We start from the raw sequence: 19969 nt of genomic DNA on the forward strand, positions 1-19969 counted from the left end.
TTAAAAATCCTAGCTGGTAACTACGAATCTTAGAATTTTTTTGAATTTATGTGTTGTTATAATGTAACCACATTCTGTTCCATTTGTATGTCCTTTGTCTTTTCTATATTTGATTTGAGGCAACCCGTCACCGTGGTAAGTGCACTTGCCAGTATAGCAGTTACTTCAGCCGATCAAAATTCCTGTTTGTGCCATGCCTCTCTGAGGCATTCCCCGAATTCCTATTCCATCCACTTGCTGGCCATGTGTTGTCCTAACGCTTATTTATCCTATACGCTTTGCATGTCCAATAATACAGCAGTCATTTCTATTATGATAATTCACGGTAATCTAGCCTTATTTAACTTTATCTCCATTTTTATGTATATAAATTTATCTAACCGCTTTCATTTCCCGCTTGCTTTTCTCGGCAACGTCGTGTTTTTCTTTGCATATATCTATATACTTATTTAACCTTGTTGTATATTTAACCTGCTTATTGAGGTGCATTCAGAAATTGCATACCTACATAGAATCCATAATATCAACATACGAAGATAATGCATTCGTTAAACTAGACTTATCGCGATTTCATTTCTATTCATCGTGGCTTATTATTATTTCTATTCCATGTTCCATGTTCTAAAACTATTCATCGTGGCTTCATATACGTTTGAGGTCAGTTCAAATTGATAACGAAACTAGCTTATTTAACGTATATTCATCATAAAACAATTTAACTGGAGTCAGTATCATAAAGAAATATTATTTATCGATCGCTTTATTCAAATTGGTCCCACGTAATTATATTGCTATTTTTCAACTGTTAAATCGTGTTTGATATTTCAATTTTAATTGAAATGTTTGAATACTTTTATTATAATTTTAAAATTCCTACTTTTTTTAATATTGTTGAATGTGGCAACAAAATAGCTAATCAAATCACAGATGTTTAATCACAGATAATCTAAATTTAAAAAAAATAATCTCAGCGATTCCGCGATAATTTCGACTATATATGCTGATTGCTTTTCCAAAACATTCATAATTAATTCTTTTTCGAGGATAATAATATTATTCAACAATGAAGTTCGTAATTGTGGTTTTGTTCGCCCTCGTGGCTTTGCAGTCAGCTTCGGCTAAAATCTTCACTCGCTGTGACTTGGCCAAAGAACTGATCCGACAAAACTTCGCCAAGGCTACCCTGGGAAACTGTAAGTCTTGTTTTCATCTCATTAATTTTACTTTAAATCTATATGGTCTATAATTTATATTTTGTTCTAATACCAATATTTAAATATGGATTAATATTTAATAATCAAACTTCATAGACGCAACAAACCCCATCGTCTGCGGGATACTCTTTCTCCCCTGGCGGTCTTCTGGTGTCTCCTAACAGTTCATTATACTTAATGTAATAATATTTTCCTCCACTCCATCTAACCATCCAAGTTTAGACCTACAAACAGCTCGTCATCTTGCTGGTTTAATTAATCTTATCCTATGTGATAGTGGCTTTAGTAGAGTCATCCCAGTTTATTTTTTTGTAAATCTTGTTGTAAAACCTCAGGATTGTACAATGAATATTGTACTTATTTCGGTTATTTTAAAGTAATTTTCAATTATATAACACTATGATGCTTAAGTGATCGAAAACATATTTTATTGTTATAGAATTTGAATCTTCACTGGAGGAATCTTGATCAATTGGTCATTTTTTATTGATTTTCTGGATTATAGGAACATTACCGATATAAATACTTAAAGCATTCATTAAGGAAAGCAATCACAACATTATTTTTTTTCAGGGGTATGCCTGATTGAAGCCGAGAGCTCCAGGAACACAGCAGTTAAGGGAGGACCAAACAGCAACGGGTCCTACGACTGGGGGCTATACCAGATCAATGACGGCTTCTGGTGCAAGCCCGGAGCAGTCGGTGGCGATTGCAACGCCAGGTGCGAAAGTAAGTCTCGTTGGCATATTTTTATTTCCTTTTAAAAAACAATCTGTTTGTTGACAATCAAACATCAATTTGTTGATCAATATAATCCACTGTTCATTTGATCTTCTCTGTAATCTTTAACAGTTTTATGGAGAACGTGAAGAAATAAATAAATATGTAATAAGTTTTGTTAAATTTACATTCAAATTATTAGAAAGAAATATGGCTTTGGTTGAGAATCTTGAATAGAAAGTCAAGGGAACCGAATAACTATTGAAGCAAACTGAAAGAACTTCTGTAAACATTTAAATAATAACAACGGCATACCATGCAAATACCGTGCCTAATTGGTAATGAGTTGACGGCTTTAGTTGTGAAGAATGTTAGAAATTTTGGTATCTGAATAAAAAAAACATCTGTTGGCCTAGGACTAACAGAACTTTGTAAGGATGGTCCGAAACGTATTTCTACATTACGATGCCTAAGTGGTTGTTGGTAAATGTGATGGATAATTATATTAAGAACTTATACTAAAATTACCAATCTGGAAAGTGAACAGTCAACCACAAAAAATAGCGCTGAAATTTGAATCTCTTTTCCAGGTTTCATTACAGACGACATCACTCTCGCTTCCACCTGCGCCAAGTTGATCTACGCCCGTCACGGATTCAAGGCTTGGTACGGCTGGACTGCCAAGTGCCAGGGAGCCCTCCCCGATTTGAGCTCTTGCGGAATTTAAAATTTATTAAAAAAAAATTACAACCCTGTTTTAACCCATAAATGACCACTCGTTTCAATAAAATAAATAAATAATACAACATTATCAACCTATCCTTTCATTGAATAAGCGAAAGTAAAAAATTTAAGCAGTGCTGGGATTTGGGATACCTTTGGGAAGCTAAGTGAATGTGAAGGTGAAGACAAATATTGCATCCTAAGGTAAATGAAACTAAAATGAGATCACAGAAAGCCGTCACGATAAATTCGGGTCTCCAGCGATCTAATTTTTTGTGCCATTTTTTGAGTCCAAGGGCGGGGACAGTTTATAGTTCCCGTGAGCACTTAGGCCATAAGCCCATTGTGCTATCTCCCATTTTTTCTCAATTCCCTAACAACAACCCAGTCCCTTTAATAAAATTCACTTGGGTTGTTATTGGGTATGTGGTTATGTCTTCTGGTTCAACTGTGTGTCTCCCCAGGTATCTGAACCTAGTTCCCACCAGGGCAGGACATTAGCACCATAAGTGAATTGGAGTCTCTTTATAGAGAATCAAGTTATTTACCTTCTCTACTTATTCGTTAGTAGGTGAAAAAATTGCTCTCTCCTTGAACCAAGGTATAGTTTTACAACTTATGTCATTAATTTCGGGATATACATTGACAACCGATTCTTGAAGGTCATTAACGAAAACGCAAAGGTCTTCACCGTCGAGATTAATTCTTGCATTATATTGTTGTAGCTGCCCATTCGTAATTTTGAGCAACAACTTTGCAAAAAGCCGTTTTCATGTGTAGAAAATAAGACTCTTATGTTGATTTTAGGTTCTTATTTATTTACTCATATGAGCCTTGTTTATGAGGTATATGAGTTTCTGTATAATGAAATGAAATATTCCATTCACCATATCGTATTTGTCTTGTGGAGTTATATTGATGTTGATGTTTTCCTTGATTTCTGTCCAGTTTCGGTTACATGTTGCAGTAAAGAGATCAGATTTTTCGTTAGGTCTGGCATAAGTCTAATATCAAGGCTCACCCATGAACAATGAAGGTAGTATAACTAATTGTTCAATGTCACTGCTCTCAATTTATTTTGGTAGTTATGGATAAAAGTTAATCGCTTTGGTTCAGTTTTTGTATATTGATTGACCAAGTATTGGTTCGTTAAGTAAGTTAATGGGTAAAATTGTTATGACTTGTCATAATACCATAGCAATAGTAGTCCGTGCATGAAACCGTTTTAGGTGCACCACTAATCGGGTGAACTTGAGAAATATTAATGGCGTATCCGTTTTCTCCCCGACATAGCACCAAATGATACTGTTAGCTGTCATAAGATCTTTGGAACTCTGAGATTTTTTGCAAATTGTCGTCAAGGCTGCGCAATACATATATCCTTTTATCAAATTGTTATCCAGCTATCAATACTGCTACTTCACTTGTAGATGGGGCATCATAACGACTGCTGTGTTCTTCAATAGGTTCTATGTTTGCATGAAGTCGGGTGTACCTGGCGGAACGCTCTCAATAGCAGTTTTGAAAGACTGCATAGAGTTGTCATGGGAATGTTGTTATGTGAATCAATTGGTTGTGTGAAACTTTTACTCTACGTCGATGCTAATGTTTCTGGATCTGACATAAAAAAAGATTTGAAGCTAGCTTCCTGCTAAATTATAAACTTGCCCCTGCATTTTAAAAGTAGGCATAAAATCCCGCTCAATAACCTGCATACTCTTCAAAGATATTATTCTATTATCTTTGGTTCTCTCAAAAGAGGAAAAACTTACTTAACGCGTTAAAATAAATTGTTTAGATTTCAGAAACCGTTTCAGACCCGTCAGAAAAGGGTGTGCTGGTTCGGGTGGAGGAAGAATTTCCTCTAATTTTACTTTTCCCTGTAAGCAACACATACCTTCAAATTCATCAATCCATTTCAGAGCAGAAAAATGTTCACTGATAACAGACATTGTACTTATTGAAACTACTAAATCATTATTGTATTCATTTGAAAAATCGTAATTCATAGCAGAATTAAAATTATTTGAACAATTAGTAACCTTCATGGACCGGCGGTTAATGTGTCTATTTTGATAAGTGAGTGATCGATTGTTTCTTTATATGAAAGATTCTTTGGGATCTATGCTTATCCTAGTCAAGACTAAAGCGAGCCTCATGTTCAACAGGCGATTATCTATATCTTCGCTAACAAGTATCTCTGCTTTTTGACAGCCGGATTTCCATTTCTTCTACGTTTTCGTCATTAAGACGTACCTTTTACTACGATCTATATTCAAACTAGTACGTTTTCGAGACATAATTTAAATACAAACTGTGATCAGGAAAATAAACGACAAATCACAAAAGAACTAATATTCGCAATATTCACAAAAAAAAAAAGTGTTTGATCCTTGAAAACCAAAAAATATTGTCCATAAACAACCCAACACGGAGAGCTATCGCGACAAAGATAGGTACTCAAGGCGGCTTTTTTGCTTGCGGCAAACAGTTTTGTTGCATGTGATTTAAATTGCTTTATTCTAAGATACTGATTCAAATTAAATGTTGTAAAGGGCCATTGTAATAAACATTAAATGCTCAGCATAACTACCATGTTTAATTGGATGAGAATTACAAATAACACAAAATAAATAAAAAAGTTAAAAATGATTAGGTACTATGGGTTATCCATAAAAGATAGACATATACTACCACAATTTTAATTATAAATATAGATATACAATTCCGTAGTACATTATTTTGTTGTATCGTAAGCGCCCGAAAATATATATTTTTTGAATTGATTACAAAACGTCAACTTTTCTATACTTTTATAAATATAATACGTATGTATTATATATATATATATATTTTATTTTTATTTAAAAATATATTTCTTTTATACAAAAACATAAATATGTTAAATTACAACAAAAAACTAATTACAATAAAAATGTTTTCTTTTTAACGTAACTACCCAATTCAAGAGAGTAGTGCCATTACAATATATTATATTGGGTAAAGAAAAGAAAGAAAGTTTTTATTTACAAAGTAAGAAATAAACAAAATGTATAAAGCTTGATAACAAAAGTATAGATAATTAAAACAGACTACAATAGATGTTACTAAATTAGATAGATAGTAAATGTAAATAAATATAAGAATATATTTATTTACATTGAACATTAATTTAAGAATAAAAATAAAATAAAATAATATTATTACATTTCGATTAATAAGTAGGTAGTAGGTGGTATAAGTACATGTAGTTATTTTATTCATTTGGAGTAAACAGAGCTGATAGTATTGCAAGCGGAGGTACATAATAAGTTGCGACAATAATCTGTTGGTGGCTCGAATGCTGATATAATATTAGAGGATATGGTAATATATATATACCTTTCGAAAAAAAATTCTAAAGGTAAAGAAAACCACATTAAAATCTGTTGCTGAAGTTAGGAGAACTAAGGGCACAAATAGACTACAATTTAATTAATTAATAATTAAAGATAAGAGATTAGAGATTAACTTACCTATCATTTTTTAATACTCAAGTACGATAGCAACTAATGATTTATTGTTTCTGATTTGAAATTGAGATATTATACGTAACACAAATGAAAAGGAAAAAATAAAATTGATATAGTCACGTAAAATTGTTGCACAAACAGGATACCGACAAAAAAGGATTAGATAGGAGGCATAAAGCGATAAAAATTTATTATAAATAACAAACGCCAGTGGAAATAATTATATTATTCGAAAACATAGTTGAGAATTAAGTGTTAAACTTCCGCAGAATGAAGTACGTGGCAATTGTTCTTTTAGTCGTCGCGGGCCTCCAGTTGGCTTCAGCAAAGATCTTTGAAAGATGCGAGTTGGCAGAAGAATTGTTACGCCAAGGATTCTTAAGAGGTTCTCTTCCCAACTGTAAGTTGAATCTTTAAATTACCTTTCTTAGATTCTGATTAAGTATTTCTCACCAAGGTGCTCACGACTACTCCAAACGACTTGTTTATAATGTAAATGCAAAAACGGGATGATCCAATGAAAATCGTGATTATTTTTTGGGATATTTTTTCGTATTGCGCTTACTCCTCCTTTTAAGTTATCGCACACACGGGCAAGGAATCGGATCGGCATCGCCTCATTTCACTAGCCGGTCCCAAGACGAGAATGTCCCATTACGGTGCTGATTGGTGTGAACTGCGTCCATCATAAGGGCAAATGTGACACACCGTGTTATATTGTCCCATACGTTGGTTTCATGAGGAGGAAGTGCAATACGGAATAATACCAGAAACGTTAATAAGAAAATACTTTTGGCCGTGAAAATCTCAAATTATATCTGATCCGCAAAGTAAATACACAAATTAGTTTCAAACCACTTAACACTTCTCTAACGCTTTGAGAAGTGCTCTTATTTCATCTTCATCAGGTTTTTAATATCAGTGGTCAGTTTGAATATTTTTTGATAAAGAATAGCACTTCTGAGACCGGTAGAGATGCGTTAAAATAAAACGGTTTATGAGGTTGCAATTATTAAAAGTAATCATTGAAATGTTTTTAACGAATAGGTTTTTTTGTTCAAATGTTTAGACATCCAGGTCAGATAAGATAGTCACCGATCTTATATTATGGTGTTATTTTACATGGTGGATATTGCATTATTTTCTAATGTTCCTTTTTCTAATAGCGGAGCAGTATTTTTTTGTTTTGTAAAAAATGCTTTACCCACAAAATACCAATACGCGTTATCCTGAGCTAGCCCATTTTATTGTAATCCGTGAAGTGTGTAAAATATCATTCTCAGTTTTATTATTTCAGGGGTTTGTTTGATTGAGGCGCACAGTAAAAGAGACACTACCAAGGTAATGAAACTGGAGGATGGAACAACACAGTGGGGACTTTACCAAATCAACGACAATTTTTGGTGCGATAATGGAGAAACGCACATTACTCGTGGAAATCTTTGCCATATCCCTTGTCAAAGTAAGCGAAATTTTGTAATATTTTGAAAACATTTTTTGAAAACTTAGACGAGACTAATAAAAATTCACACAACTGAGCCTGCAAAATCATAATACAAACAAAAATGGATTTAATTGTGATTGATATTTGGGGGGTGTGGGACAAATAAAGTCACGTGCTTGACTCTCTCAGTGTAGAGCGAAACACATAGATAACAGTTGTATAAAAACACATGTTGTGGGTTAATCTTCCTCTCACATCTCCCTATCCGTAATATTTCTACTCGGTTAACTATTAATCACGTAATCTATTTATTTATTTATTTATTTATTTTTCATGTTCTCCGTAAAACGGTTATTCACCAATGCATTATGGAGAATCTATCTATCTCGGAGTATCATTTATATGAATACCAGACCATTACACTAATAGTGGTACAAACCGTATAGGAACAACACAACAGGGTTATTGTGAAACGTCGTCCTTCTTTGACCTTTAGCCTGTCAGCCTGTCAAAAAACGGCATAATTTCCCAAAAATCAATGACGATGATACTTTCCAATATTACCACAACCATAATACTTGAAGTGGCTTAAAACTCTTTCCACTTTTAAATTGATTTTTGACATTTGAATAGTCTTTGTTAAACGTCGATTCTCGGTAATCAGCAGTTTAAAAATATTAATCAAATCTTCGTGCGTGCTTTATGTCTTTCATTTTAAACAAATAATATGAAGTGAAGTACTATTTTTATACTAACTAACCTGATGAAGCTGCGGATGAAGTGAATCCTGATCCGCATAATAAATGAAAGTTGTGTAGAACGAAATTATTTGTTTATTTTCAATTACGAGCTGACGAGTATAATAACAACATGACCGCTACGCATAATTTGCCCAAAATCTGAAAACACGTCAAATCGGCATTTAACGAGAGTCATTCAAATAATCCCTTGGTACAACAAGGTTCTATCTGACATTTTGACCGAATTTACTTTTCGCACTTCTTTACAGTTTCTCTTTTTTTTTCACTTTAAAAATCATATTTTCTGAAATATGTCCAAGTTGTATGTTAATTTGCAGATAGTAAAAATAAAAATAATTATCCAGAGGAAATCCATAGTTGGTTTATTTTATTTTATTTTTATTTTATTTTTAATACATAAACGGCTATACTGCCTTTGATAAATAAACATATAATAGAGTACAAAAGTAAGAAAAATAATATCATTACATAATAGTAGTTTTAAACTAAAAAATAACGTACAATTATTTTGTGTATCACAACCAAAAATAACAAAAAAAGAACAATGAGAAATATCATCATTTCATTTCAACATGTCCATATTGCGTATATAAAGTTACATTATGGAAAAATAATTTTTGAGTGTATAATACTTATGTACAAGCTCAAATAAATGTAAACTGTCGATTTCCCGAAAATTGATAAATAAATAATTAAAAAAACATGGAATTTACAAAAATCAAGGGAATTGAACTCGTGCCTTCTGATTTCCGGTTAGATGCTCTGAAACCACTGAGCTATTTCGGCGTATTTCCAACCCGCCAAATGATTCAATATGTACTAGTACCTCAATCAACAATTACTACTTATTATATTTTTTCCACCTTCTTTCCGTTGGCGGCATTCATTTTTACCTGGGAGATATTTTAAATTTGTATTAATATTTCACGCGTGCATAAAACCTTGTCTTATAAACATTAGTTTATCGTTAAAAAATAATAATATTTGACAAGTCAAAAATATTTCACCAATAAATGAAGATATCATATATGTCTCGACGCCATAATCTAGTGAGAAATTTAGCACTAACAAAGCCTTTCCTACAAAAATAAAGTTGATTGTTTACAGGTGGAAAAAATATAATAAGCAGTAATTGTTGATTAAGGTACTACTACATATTGAATCATTTGGCGGGTTGAAAATAAGCCGACATAGCTCAGTGGTTTCAGAGCACCTGACCGGACATCAGAAGGCACGGGTTCAATTCCCGTTGGCGGCATTTATTTTTACTTGGGAGATATTTTAAATTTGTATTAATATTTCAGGCGACTTATTATTGCTTATAATTATTTGTTATCCTTTATGTTAATGCATAAAACCTTGTCTTATAAACTTTAGTTTGTCATTAAAAAATAATGAAATAATCCATCGAGTCAAGTTCATTCCAAGTAAAAAATTAATTGTAAATTTTGAAACATTTTTAGTCTAACAACAGAGTATTTTTCCTTTTCTAGGTATGCTGACAGATAATATAACAGATGCGTCAATTTGCGCTCAGATGGTTTATGCGGATAATGGATTCGAAAGCTGGCAGGGGTGGAGACAATTCTGCAAGCCTCAAAGCGCTGTGATACCCGACCTAAGTGAATGTGATCTTTAAACGCCAGTTAGACCCGGGATCACTTAAAAAATCTGAAAATTTTTGTATTACGTATCTACTAGATTTTCATTCACATTTTTTATCACGATTCCATATATTAGACGTATTAACTATAAGCTCTACCAATAGAAACTATAAATTACAACCACTTGATGAAATTATTAAAACTCTCAGATAAATTGTCTTTTATTATTAAAATCATTGATGGAATTATAGACACCCCTGATTTATTGAGCCTAATCACTTTCAATACACCAACTAGAACTACTCGATCGAAAACTCTTTTTAATTGCAATTATAATAATATTAGGACTGAGTCATTTAGATACTCGCTTGTTCCTAGATTGCATGCAGTTGGCAACATTTTCGCAGAAATCGTAGATCTGTATAACTGCACGGAATATAGTTACAAGAAGGCTATTACAATATATGTATATATATATATATACATATATATATTATGCTCACTTTAATTGTAAATATTGCTGACATATATTGTAATAGCCTTCTTGTAACTATATTCCGTGCAGTATATATATATATATTATATATATATAGTATAAATATTTTTTTCAAAGTAAAATATGCATCTCTTTTACTAAGAAAATCTTTTAAAATTTTATCACAATAAAAATATCAGTAAAAAATATCTTGACACCAACAATTAAATAATGACAGACAAACAAGCATAACAACTGCAAATCGGTGAATACAATAGAAGTTAAGTATTATCTGAACACGTATTAAATAAGTCGATAAAAAAATTGTTAATAATGTTTTATTACCTACAAAAAAAGAAATTTAGCATTGAAGCACGACACAAGTAAAAATGATCTCATTACATCGTTACGTGGGTTAAATATAACTATTGCAAACAAAGATTAGAAAACACAAGAGAATGCTCATCATAATTAATACAAAATTCACCAACCTTTCATTAAATGTATGTAAAATCTACAATATTTAAAATCGGGAGATAACCACACTAATAATTTTAATCTTAGTTTATCACCCCTGATTTCCCCTCCAAAAAGTTATGTACCGTTGTTTAAAATCGGGAAATGAACTGGAAAAGATCATAAATGCACGTATTATTGTTGTTGATATAGAGACAATCTCCCGTGTTCTTTTTTATTCCTTTATCAGTACCTCCCACCTCCAATATTATATAAATCACAGAGGTGTAAACAATTGGGTGTTCAGATTCAGGGGTGTCGGGTTTAGTATTCGAGAATTCTCCACATCATGGCGTGATTTGGGCACCAAAGATAAATTTCTTGATTCTCTTATGTATTCTCTGTGTCGTGTTAGAAACTTTCAACTCCGAACATGTACATTAGACTGACGGCTGATAGATAACTGACTGACTGACTCGCTGCGTCGGGCATATTTATACTACACGGCCGACGGCGGCAGTAGGTAGATGGATGGCAACTAAATCCTAGGCACTCGCACAGACTGGATGTTTCAGGAACCTTCGATAGCGCGGCAATTATGCATAGGCCGTGGACTCGAACCTTCTGACGAGTTCTCGTAATGTCCCAGACTGATAGCGCGATAGTATTGTCGCGAGTAGATACTTGAAACAGGTAGGTTGCTTTGTTTTGATTTCGGCTGCAAATACGTACCTAAGTAGCAATTAGCAAGTACGTACCTAAGTAGGTCGAGCGGTTTATTATTAATTATTTAATCTGGATTATTCTCGACGCCACATGTCTATTGGAAGCTGTAGAATTCTGTAAGTAGTTATTGTAATAGATTGCCCTATCTTAACAAACTTATTGCAATCTTTAGACCTCAGGCGACAGGTGAAAATCTTGTCCTTGTTCTATTGGTCTTTCAATAGAAAACGCTCCGTGAAACTAGAGTTAACAACTGATTCAACATTATTATCAAATGAGAACGGACATTATTACAACTCGTCGACAGAAATATTACATACCATAAAACAATCAATAACCCTGCAAAATATCGCAGATGGTGCAAGCCTCGGACATTCATTCAACAATAAAATAATCATCTGGCTCATTGGTTGTATTCAATGCGGGGGGCACACCACCCCCTCGGAGTGCGGCCAGGCTCTCCCACCCCTCGAACGTTCAACTCCACATTATGCCTCCCCCTCACCACCCCTTCCACAAGTAGCTAAATTCCGGACAAAACGGTGTACATGTGTGAACTAATTACATGATGATATCCTTAAATAAAATTTTCGAGACTCATATCTTTTTTTAAATAGTTGTTCTATGAGCAGTAGTCCATGCATTAAAAAAAAGGACGTTTCTGATTTTCTCTCGTTTAAAAATTCATAATCAAATTTTCCACAAAATTGTAAGATTTTTAAGTAAGTACTTAAATACCTACCTATTTATTTATACACGCATATTTTATGTAAATATATTTTTTTAATTTCAATTTAGGAATTTTTCAATTTGTCCAATGAAACGTCACTATCTCAATGACAATTCTTTTGTCAAACTTTCTTCAGAGTGAAATTGATGTCACGACGATTTCAAGTAAATAAAAATAATCTTTACCTAACCATTTTATCGGCGAACATCTAAAAACGGAAACGGAATAAACAAATTAACGGATAATATTTACAACAAGAATTCACTACGCTCAGTTAATTATAAACGCACCTACCATTTTTAAGTTGACAAATCGGATATTTCCAATAAATTGTTTGAACGTTCATTTTGATAGAGAAAACAGTGATTCACATTATTTCTTTGGAAAATCACATTACTACATTTTTTTAAATATTTAAAATAAATTCCAAATTGTTGAATATCCTCCTCAATATTATTGTTATACAATACTTATTGAACAATTACCGCTGCCATTGCACTAAATTCATTCTAATTACACCCCTGACCGGCAAACACTGAAGGACCGGGCGGACCGCAGTCCACGGTTTAGAATTGAGGTCGGAGGCTGCGGTCTGCCAAAAGGTCGTAAATGTGGGCCCGCGTGCAGGTTGCATTTAATGTCTTCTGTTTGTTGGTGCACATGAACGCGCTCGATATGGGATTTTTCTAAATGTAACGGATTAATATTTACTTTGTTTTTATTATAAGAATTTGTGAGAAAAACCCGAAATTACAACAGTAGTGGTTTAAGGTATGTGAATTTTGAAAATATCGGTAAGAAACAATAACAGCTGAGATTCCAAAAAAAGAGATTCTCCAAAAACAGAGAGTTATTATTGTTTTGTTTGTACCTGCAAAGTTACCTAAGTAGTTATTAATTATAATATGAAACACACTTAAGCTTAATGCTAAATCACTATTTTGATTAATCTTTATAACGGATTGGTGTACATTATGAATACCAAAATAAATTGAAGCTTTTCCTATCGTTTCGCTTGAGTAGAATACAAATAAAATAATAAATTACTCAATAAAAAATATAAATGTAAACTACTTTAAAAAAAAATTTCAATAGAAATGTATGAACGCGTAAAGGAAACAACTTTTTAAATACAGTATTATAGCTAAGATTATTTGTGACAGTTCCACTTGATTTACTTTTTTGCTTTTTTATGAAATTATTTACAAAATAAATAAAAAACAGTTTTGTGCTTGAAATTGAACGATTCTAGACTCCGTTTGTCAAGCGATTTTAATGCCTATTACCTATAATATAAGGTATACCAAGAATATTCACATTTTTGGCTTGTATCTTCCTCTTAAGTATTACTGAATTTATTGTGAACCAAATGTTTTATTTAACCCTTTCAGTACCGAACGTTTATTTCTAAATAAGGACCATATTTTAAGCTTGATAACAATTATTTAAAAATATTTTTATTATTTTTGGGTTTCAAAGGATAATTTTTTATTATTAGAAAAAAAAACTATCACTCAAAATATGTTTAATTTAAAAACAATATATAATTCCGAGTAACATACATAAATATAAAGATAACATGAAAATTACAAAAATATAGTAGTTTATCCCAGGATTCTCTCATTATATTTATAGCATTTGTTGCTGGAATAAAGGTTGCAACATAGCATAAAAAATAGACGCCATGAGGAATATTCTTCGCAAGCGATATGTAAAATATGGGGCGATTTGTTTGGCAAAATCAAGAGATATAATTTTTTTGTTAATCTTCCTCATTAGGAACTCTGCTATTGAAAGGGTTGAATAATTATTTTTTGTTTTTAAAATGTCATTGACTATCTCCATTAAATACTTTATTGTCACGTTATTTTGCGAAGAAATGATCGTATTCAAAACTAATAGGATTTTATATCAAATGTTATATTGTAAAACGTCTATGTTTAATGCAACAATACATATATATAGTATTCCGGAAAAATAGCTCCATTATTTGAGCCCTTTCTGAACAAAACCATATCATAGAAATAGAAAAAGTACAAAAGAGGTTTATGCGTTACCTATACCTACATATATGAGAGAATATACGTACAACCATTCCTGTATCCATCCATGTCCTTAACAGGGATGCTTGATTTCAAAACCTTAAAAGACGCCCAAAAATATGTTTAATGCAACAATACACAAACATATATATATCCCGGAATATAGCTCCATTATTTGAGCCCTTTCTGAACAAAACCATGTCCTAGAAATAGAAAATGTTCAAAAGCGGTTTACGTTATTACCTATACATATATTATAGAATACCATTCATGTATCCATTCTTTGATTTTAACCATGCTTGATTACAAAACCTTTGAAGCTGGCCAAATATATTTTTAAACAAACATTTTTTTCAAACTAACCTCTCTAACTGTAATTAATCCACTTATATTTAAAGAGGTTAACTTTTATGTGCCTGAAAATTATACTCGTGGGAGATCCCATGCACTTTTTTATAGATACTCTAAAATCGAGGACATCTGCCTATCAGCATAGTTGCTGTTGAACGAATCGGTGTTGACCATCGATATTTTCAAGGTCACTTACAGACAGTTCAGTAACTATCCTTTCACGGATGTCGAAAAATTGTAAAACTACCCTCATGATCTTTTATCCTTATATTTACCTCAAATTTGTGAACAATTTTGTATTGGTGAACAATCGTTTTACAGAGGGTATACATAATTAAATAATTCAATGTAATTATTTCAGTGCATAGCTGTCGCTATTGCTTATTTAACAATGAAATATCTATTACATGTGTATTTAACTCTCGCATGCATTATTTGTTCATTCTAAATAATAGATCAGTTTATTTACCTCACTCGCTAGCCCAGTGATCGGTTTTCCGCATCGCAAATAACTCCAGCCCAGGTCTGGCCTATACACCCAGTTGCAATACCAAATATATCCAGTGTATAATATCTACGATCACTCTCATTACCGTAAAGTAGGGTGACTTACATTAATTTTCAACTTGAAACTTAATACATTTTTTTCATAAAAAACATTTTTTTACGTGAAAAAATTACGTCAAATTTAATGCGTATAATAAAACAATTGTCGAAATTATTTATTTTTTGGTAGAGTCAAGAAAAAAACAAGGTGATAAAAGTCACTAATCGGAGTGGTATGACTTTGAAATTATAAGTTACCAAGATTTTATGAACTTATTATAATTATACCCCAATCTAAAAGATTTTGTAAAACAAAACAAATAATTAAAATTATATATATGTATATCGATAGACACTGATATAGGTACCTACTTAACAATTTATTTTTTTTATTAAAAAGAAAGACAAACATCCCCGGGTTACGAATAACCTGACAATATTTTAAAATCTCCTACTACCACCACAGTAAGCGGAAAATGTTGCTTGTGTTATTATGGAGGACTCAGCCAGCCGAGGAATTGAACACACTACGCCTGGGTGGGATCCAAAAGCGATGTCAACTCAGCTACCGACCGGTCAAATCATATAAATGACGAATAACTATTAAAGAGCGTAGATGATACTCTCAGTATTACCCCGGTATCTTGTGCGGTATTAAGATTAAAAAAAAATTATAATCGTCGAGGAATTTATACAATAAACAGTCACTAAAAATATGTAACCAAAAAAAAGAAGCTTCACAATTCAACTGACGTATGTTTGAGTATACGAGTATATCTAAAAACCAACTAAGTTGAAACCTATTTTTGAAGCGTGTTGTTTCCAGGAGAGGTTAAAATAAGGGAGTTATAATTATTCTATCTTACAAATATCCGCAATAATCAAAGACGCCCCACATTACGGTAGTCTAGTACAGTCTGAGTTCCGACAGATCACTGCAAGCTGTCTGTCTGTCTGCCTGTAACTGCAGTTTGATTTATATCATTATGTATTAATAACCTGCATCGCTTGAAAATATTTCAGCTACCTGGACCTAAGTACGAGTATATTTCACAGTCAATTTAAGTAAAGGAATCCTATTGCATTAGCGGTTCATATATTACTAAATTAACACAACACAAAGAACTGAAATAACCAATATTTCCACAAAAATTTATGTTTTTTTTACAATGAAGTATAAACAAGAACAAGAATTACAATTAAAACATAGAATATTGTTTTAGCTAACCATCAAGCCGTTTCTCCGAAGGGCAAAGCAGAAAGGACGGACCGCAACTTGGTCTTGGCACACAATCCTTGCCTCATTCACATTTATACATCGTCTCATACATTCTCTTCTATTATTCTGACTCTTGACATGGCTTGACTCAAGTATCTGATTCACTTGATCGTGCCATGTCTTTCTCAGGCGTCCCCGACTTCTGCTACCAATCAGATTTGCATCATTGAGTGTAACATAATGTTTTTTAACCGCACAAGAATCTCAACTGCTCCCAACCGTCTGTATCCACACGGATAAAACTGACTTATTTAAAATATTGCTAATTTATTAAAAATCTCTTCAAATTATTCGTAATCCAGTTAAAAACAAGGAATGCAGATCTTTAACGAATGAATAGATAGGTTTCCTAATAAACTTTCAGTAAAACACGAATGTAGTATTATCGCGATGTCAGAATACGTGTTCATAAAAAAGTTAATTAAATATTCATTTTAAAATTCAAAGTGCTTGTTAGTACAACATTTTTTTAATATTTTTATTTCTTTTTAGAGCAATCCAGAAACAAACAGAGATAGGTATACACATAAGCACAAAGCTAACGTAGGAATTTACACAGAGGTACTTATCCACTAATACATTTGTAAAAACAGATAACGCTCGATTACAAATACAGAAAATAGAAAATGAGAGAAAAATAAACAAGATAAAACACAACAAGATAAGAATTCCTTTTTGTTTTGTTTTCGTATGTTATTAAAAAAATATTTTTTTAAAGCATTACTGAGAGTTATTTTATATGTTGGCTGCTTTTATACACATCTGGAAGTAAGTTATAGAGTGTGTAGGCAATATAGTTCAAAGATTTTATCACATAGTTTGTATTGTTTATTATAGGAATTCGGATTTTATTGTTATTACGAGTATTGTGGCTGTCGTTATCTTGATTGTTAAGTGGTTTGATGTTAGTGCAGGTTGCTTGCTGGAAAATTTGTAGTATGGTGCTCTTGATTTCACGTTCGATTATTATTTTTTTTTTAACATTTTACTATTTTGACAGATTATTTTTTTATTGTCTTTTGAATTCAATTTTCATCAATCTATGCTAATAAATAATAATAATAATTATGGTCCGTCATCTGTATAGTTTTCATGAAATTTTGCTTAATGCTGGGCGCAAGATTTTATTATTTTATTTTACAAAACACCTTAGTCTGCACTAGATATTAGACAATTAATTTTTTTTCCTAGCAACACCTGTCATCAATGGGAAAGATATAATACTAAAAGAGGTGTAATATCTGCAGAGGTGTCGACACTTTATGAATGAAAATGTGAATTTATAAAGGACAATAAATTATTGCTGAAATTCCTTTCTCATCACCACACACTGATGCTGCATTCAAACGCAAACACTGTTACTATCACGGACTTACATTATTATTTGTAAATAATCCTCTTATTTTTTTATTGTATATATTTGTTTTCAATGCAATTTTTTTATATGAATACCACACAAGACTCACAACTGCTCCCTACCGTATAGAGCCATTGAGATTATGGCATCCCCAATTAGAGAACATTCTGAAACTGGAGGCGATGGGAAGGAGAAAGAGATGGGAAAGAGTAGGTGGTAGAGTACTTGGCTATTCAGATCTGATCACCAAAATAGCTAAAGCCATTTCAAGCAACATTTCAATTCTGAATGGTTGGCTTGCACCAGGCCCATACTGAGTTTATATTTTATAGTTTATATTATAGTTTATATTTTTTTTAATTTATTAATTGGGCAAAATAATCAAATAAAATTTACTTACCCACGTCGGGATTTGAACTCGCGACCTTCTTTTTGCTACTCGAGGGCTTTACCCTTTCGACCAATATTTATATTTTTATCTATAATTTTGCTGTCATTTTACGTTGTAATTTTGGTGTTTGGTTTTGAAATAAAAGTGTGCATAGTTCCTACCGTCAAGTCATTTATCTAGTTTCTACCTATCCCTAACCATCACTTATAAAAAAATGTTTGAAATTGTGCTTTTGTTTGGATAAAACAGAAGAAGGATTGAAGTACTGGGATCAAGTTGTTTGTGTTTTTCGTGTCCATAATCTTTGAAAAGAAGGACTATATTGGAAGTGTTTAGTATCGCGTTAGTATTTCCTTCGTTTTATTGCAGCGGTGGTGAACTCGAGGTATTGTGGGAAACTCTTATAAATTATACTATGATTGTGTTGTGCTTGAACTCACTATATTGTGTTGTGTGCTCGATAAGTGGATGGTCTTCCTGTTTTTCTTCTTTCCATATCATTTTTCATTTCTTACACATACTATCACCCAGTTTCAACAAACACTATTTCATTTTGTATCCTATAATTCATTTACAGTCGGCAATTTATGTTCATTGAAAGCTTTAATTCGGAAGCAGTTTCGGATGCAACAGTTGGTTAAAAAAATTAAGAAATAATTTCATTGCGTCTACATGTAAATTGCAACGATATGGAATATAGTTAGTAACCGAGGGCACCACGTGAGAAACGGAGTTTATTAATATATATGTGAACACGCGGAATTGGAACTGGAACTAAAAATTTCGCTTTGTGGACTTTGACTGGACCAATTTTCAGATGCAGGCTGAAAACACGCATTTAGAAGCCGGATCATGTTAACCGTTGAAATTCCACTAAGTAAATTGATTTCCCACTGATCTTGGAAAGTTCTTTAAATCTAAACATCAGGATCAAAAATAGAATCAACAATCCCATATGAATGTAATAGTGTATCTAGTATCGTTAGTATTTTAAAGATATTGTAAATTTATAAGTATGAATAAATTTGAAATATTTTGCGGGATAGATTATAGGGAGTTTGCATCTCCCGAAAATAACAACATATTATTTTTACTTACATTCTTGTGAGGCTGGTATCATTGTAAACCTGCGCGCGATACCTCGCGCGGTAAATAATATCATTCTGTCTTCAGCAGTCAACCCGACGCGTCGGGTTGACCCTATACCTCCTCTAGCGTACGCGATTTATTTGTTCGTAAAATTATTATAAGTGAGTTTTGTTAAAATAAAAAAACTAAATTAGAATTACCACACTAAAGATAATCACGCAACCTCGGATTCTGCGGATTTGGAGAACCGCAGAATCATTTAACCATCAATCCATTTAAACTGGCAATGATAACCAATCCTCCAACATTTTTTCAAAAAAGCTTTTTTATGTGAATGCCGCACAAAAGTCCCAGCTGCTCCCAGCTAACCGGAAACTTTGGCATTCCTATGGATTTTTTTGAGTATAGCGGCCCACTGACGGGCGAAAGGTGAAAGACGAGCATTTTTTTATGTATGACCGCCGGATAAATCAATCTACATATTGTGCGGACATGCTCGCATGACGTCATGCTCGGACTGTTCGCCGAGGACATACTCGTTCTTCAGTA

General features: G+C 32.6%; 2 protein-coding genes across 4 annotated transcripts; both read left to right on the plus strand.

Moving 5' to 3' along the window:
* The first annotated feature begins 72 nt into the window (after nt 1-72).
* On the plus strand, nt 73-2749 carry LOC149423853 (lysozyme-like). 3 transcript variants are annotated; one of them, XM_089632153.1, is made up of 4 exons: nt 73-135; nt 1109-1193; nt 1788-1943; nt 2525-2749. In XM_089632153.1, the coding sequence occupies exons 1-4, from the start codon at nt 88-90 to the stop codon at nt 2659-2661; spliced, it is 426 nt and encodes a 141-aa protein (XP_089488279.1). In that variant the 5' UTR covers nt 73-87; the 3' UTR covers nt 2662-2749. The 3 variants fall into 3 exon arrangements, with proteins under 3 accessions (XP_089488279.1, XP_089488280.1, XP_089488281.1); XM_089632154.1 differs by lacking the exon at nt 73-135 and adding an exon at nt 517-657; XM_089632155.1 differs by lacking the exon at nt 73-135 and having other exon boundaries at nt 743-1193.
* Nucleotides 2750-6378: 3629 nt separating this feature from the next.
* On the plus strand, nt 6379-10182 carry LOC149423854 (lysozyme-like). The gene is made up of 3 exons (XM_089632156.1): nt 6379-6569; nt 7467-7631; nt 9868-10182. Exons 1-3 carry the CDS (start codon nt 6440-6442, stop codon nt 10011-10013), a joined length of 441 nt encoding a protein of 146 aa, XP_089488282.1. The 5' UTR covers nt 6379-6439; the 3' UTR covers nt 10014-10182.
* The last annotated feature ends 9787 nt before the right edge of the window (nt 10183-19969 follow it).

The sequence above is a fragment of the Hesperophylax consimilis genome, chromosome 5 (genome assembly GCF_061612785.1).
Source record: "Hesperophylax consimilis isolate HC1 chromosome 5, BYU_Hcon_1.0, whole genome shotgun sequence".
Classification (NCBI taxonomy): Eukaryota; Metazoa; Arthropoda; class Insecta; order Trichoptera; family Limnephilidae; genus Hesperophylax; species Hesperophylax consimilis.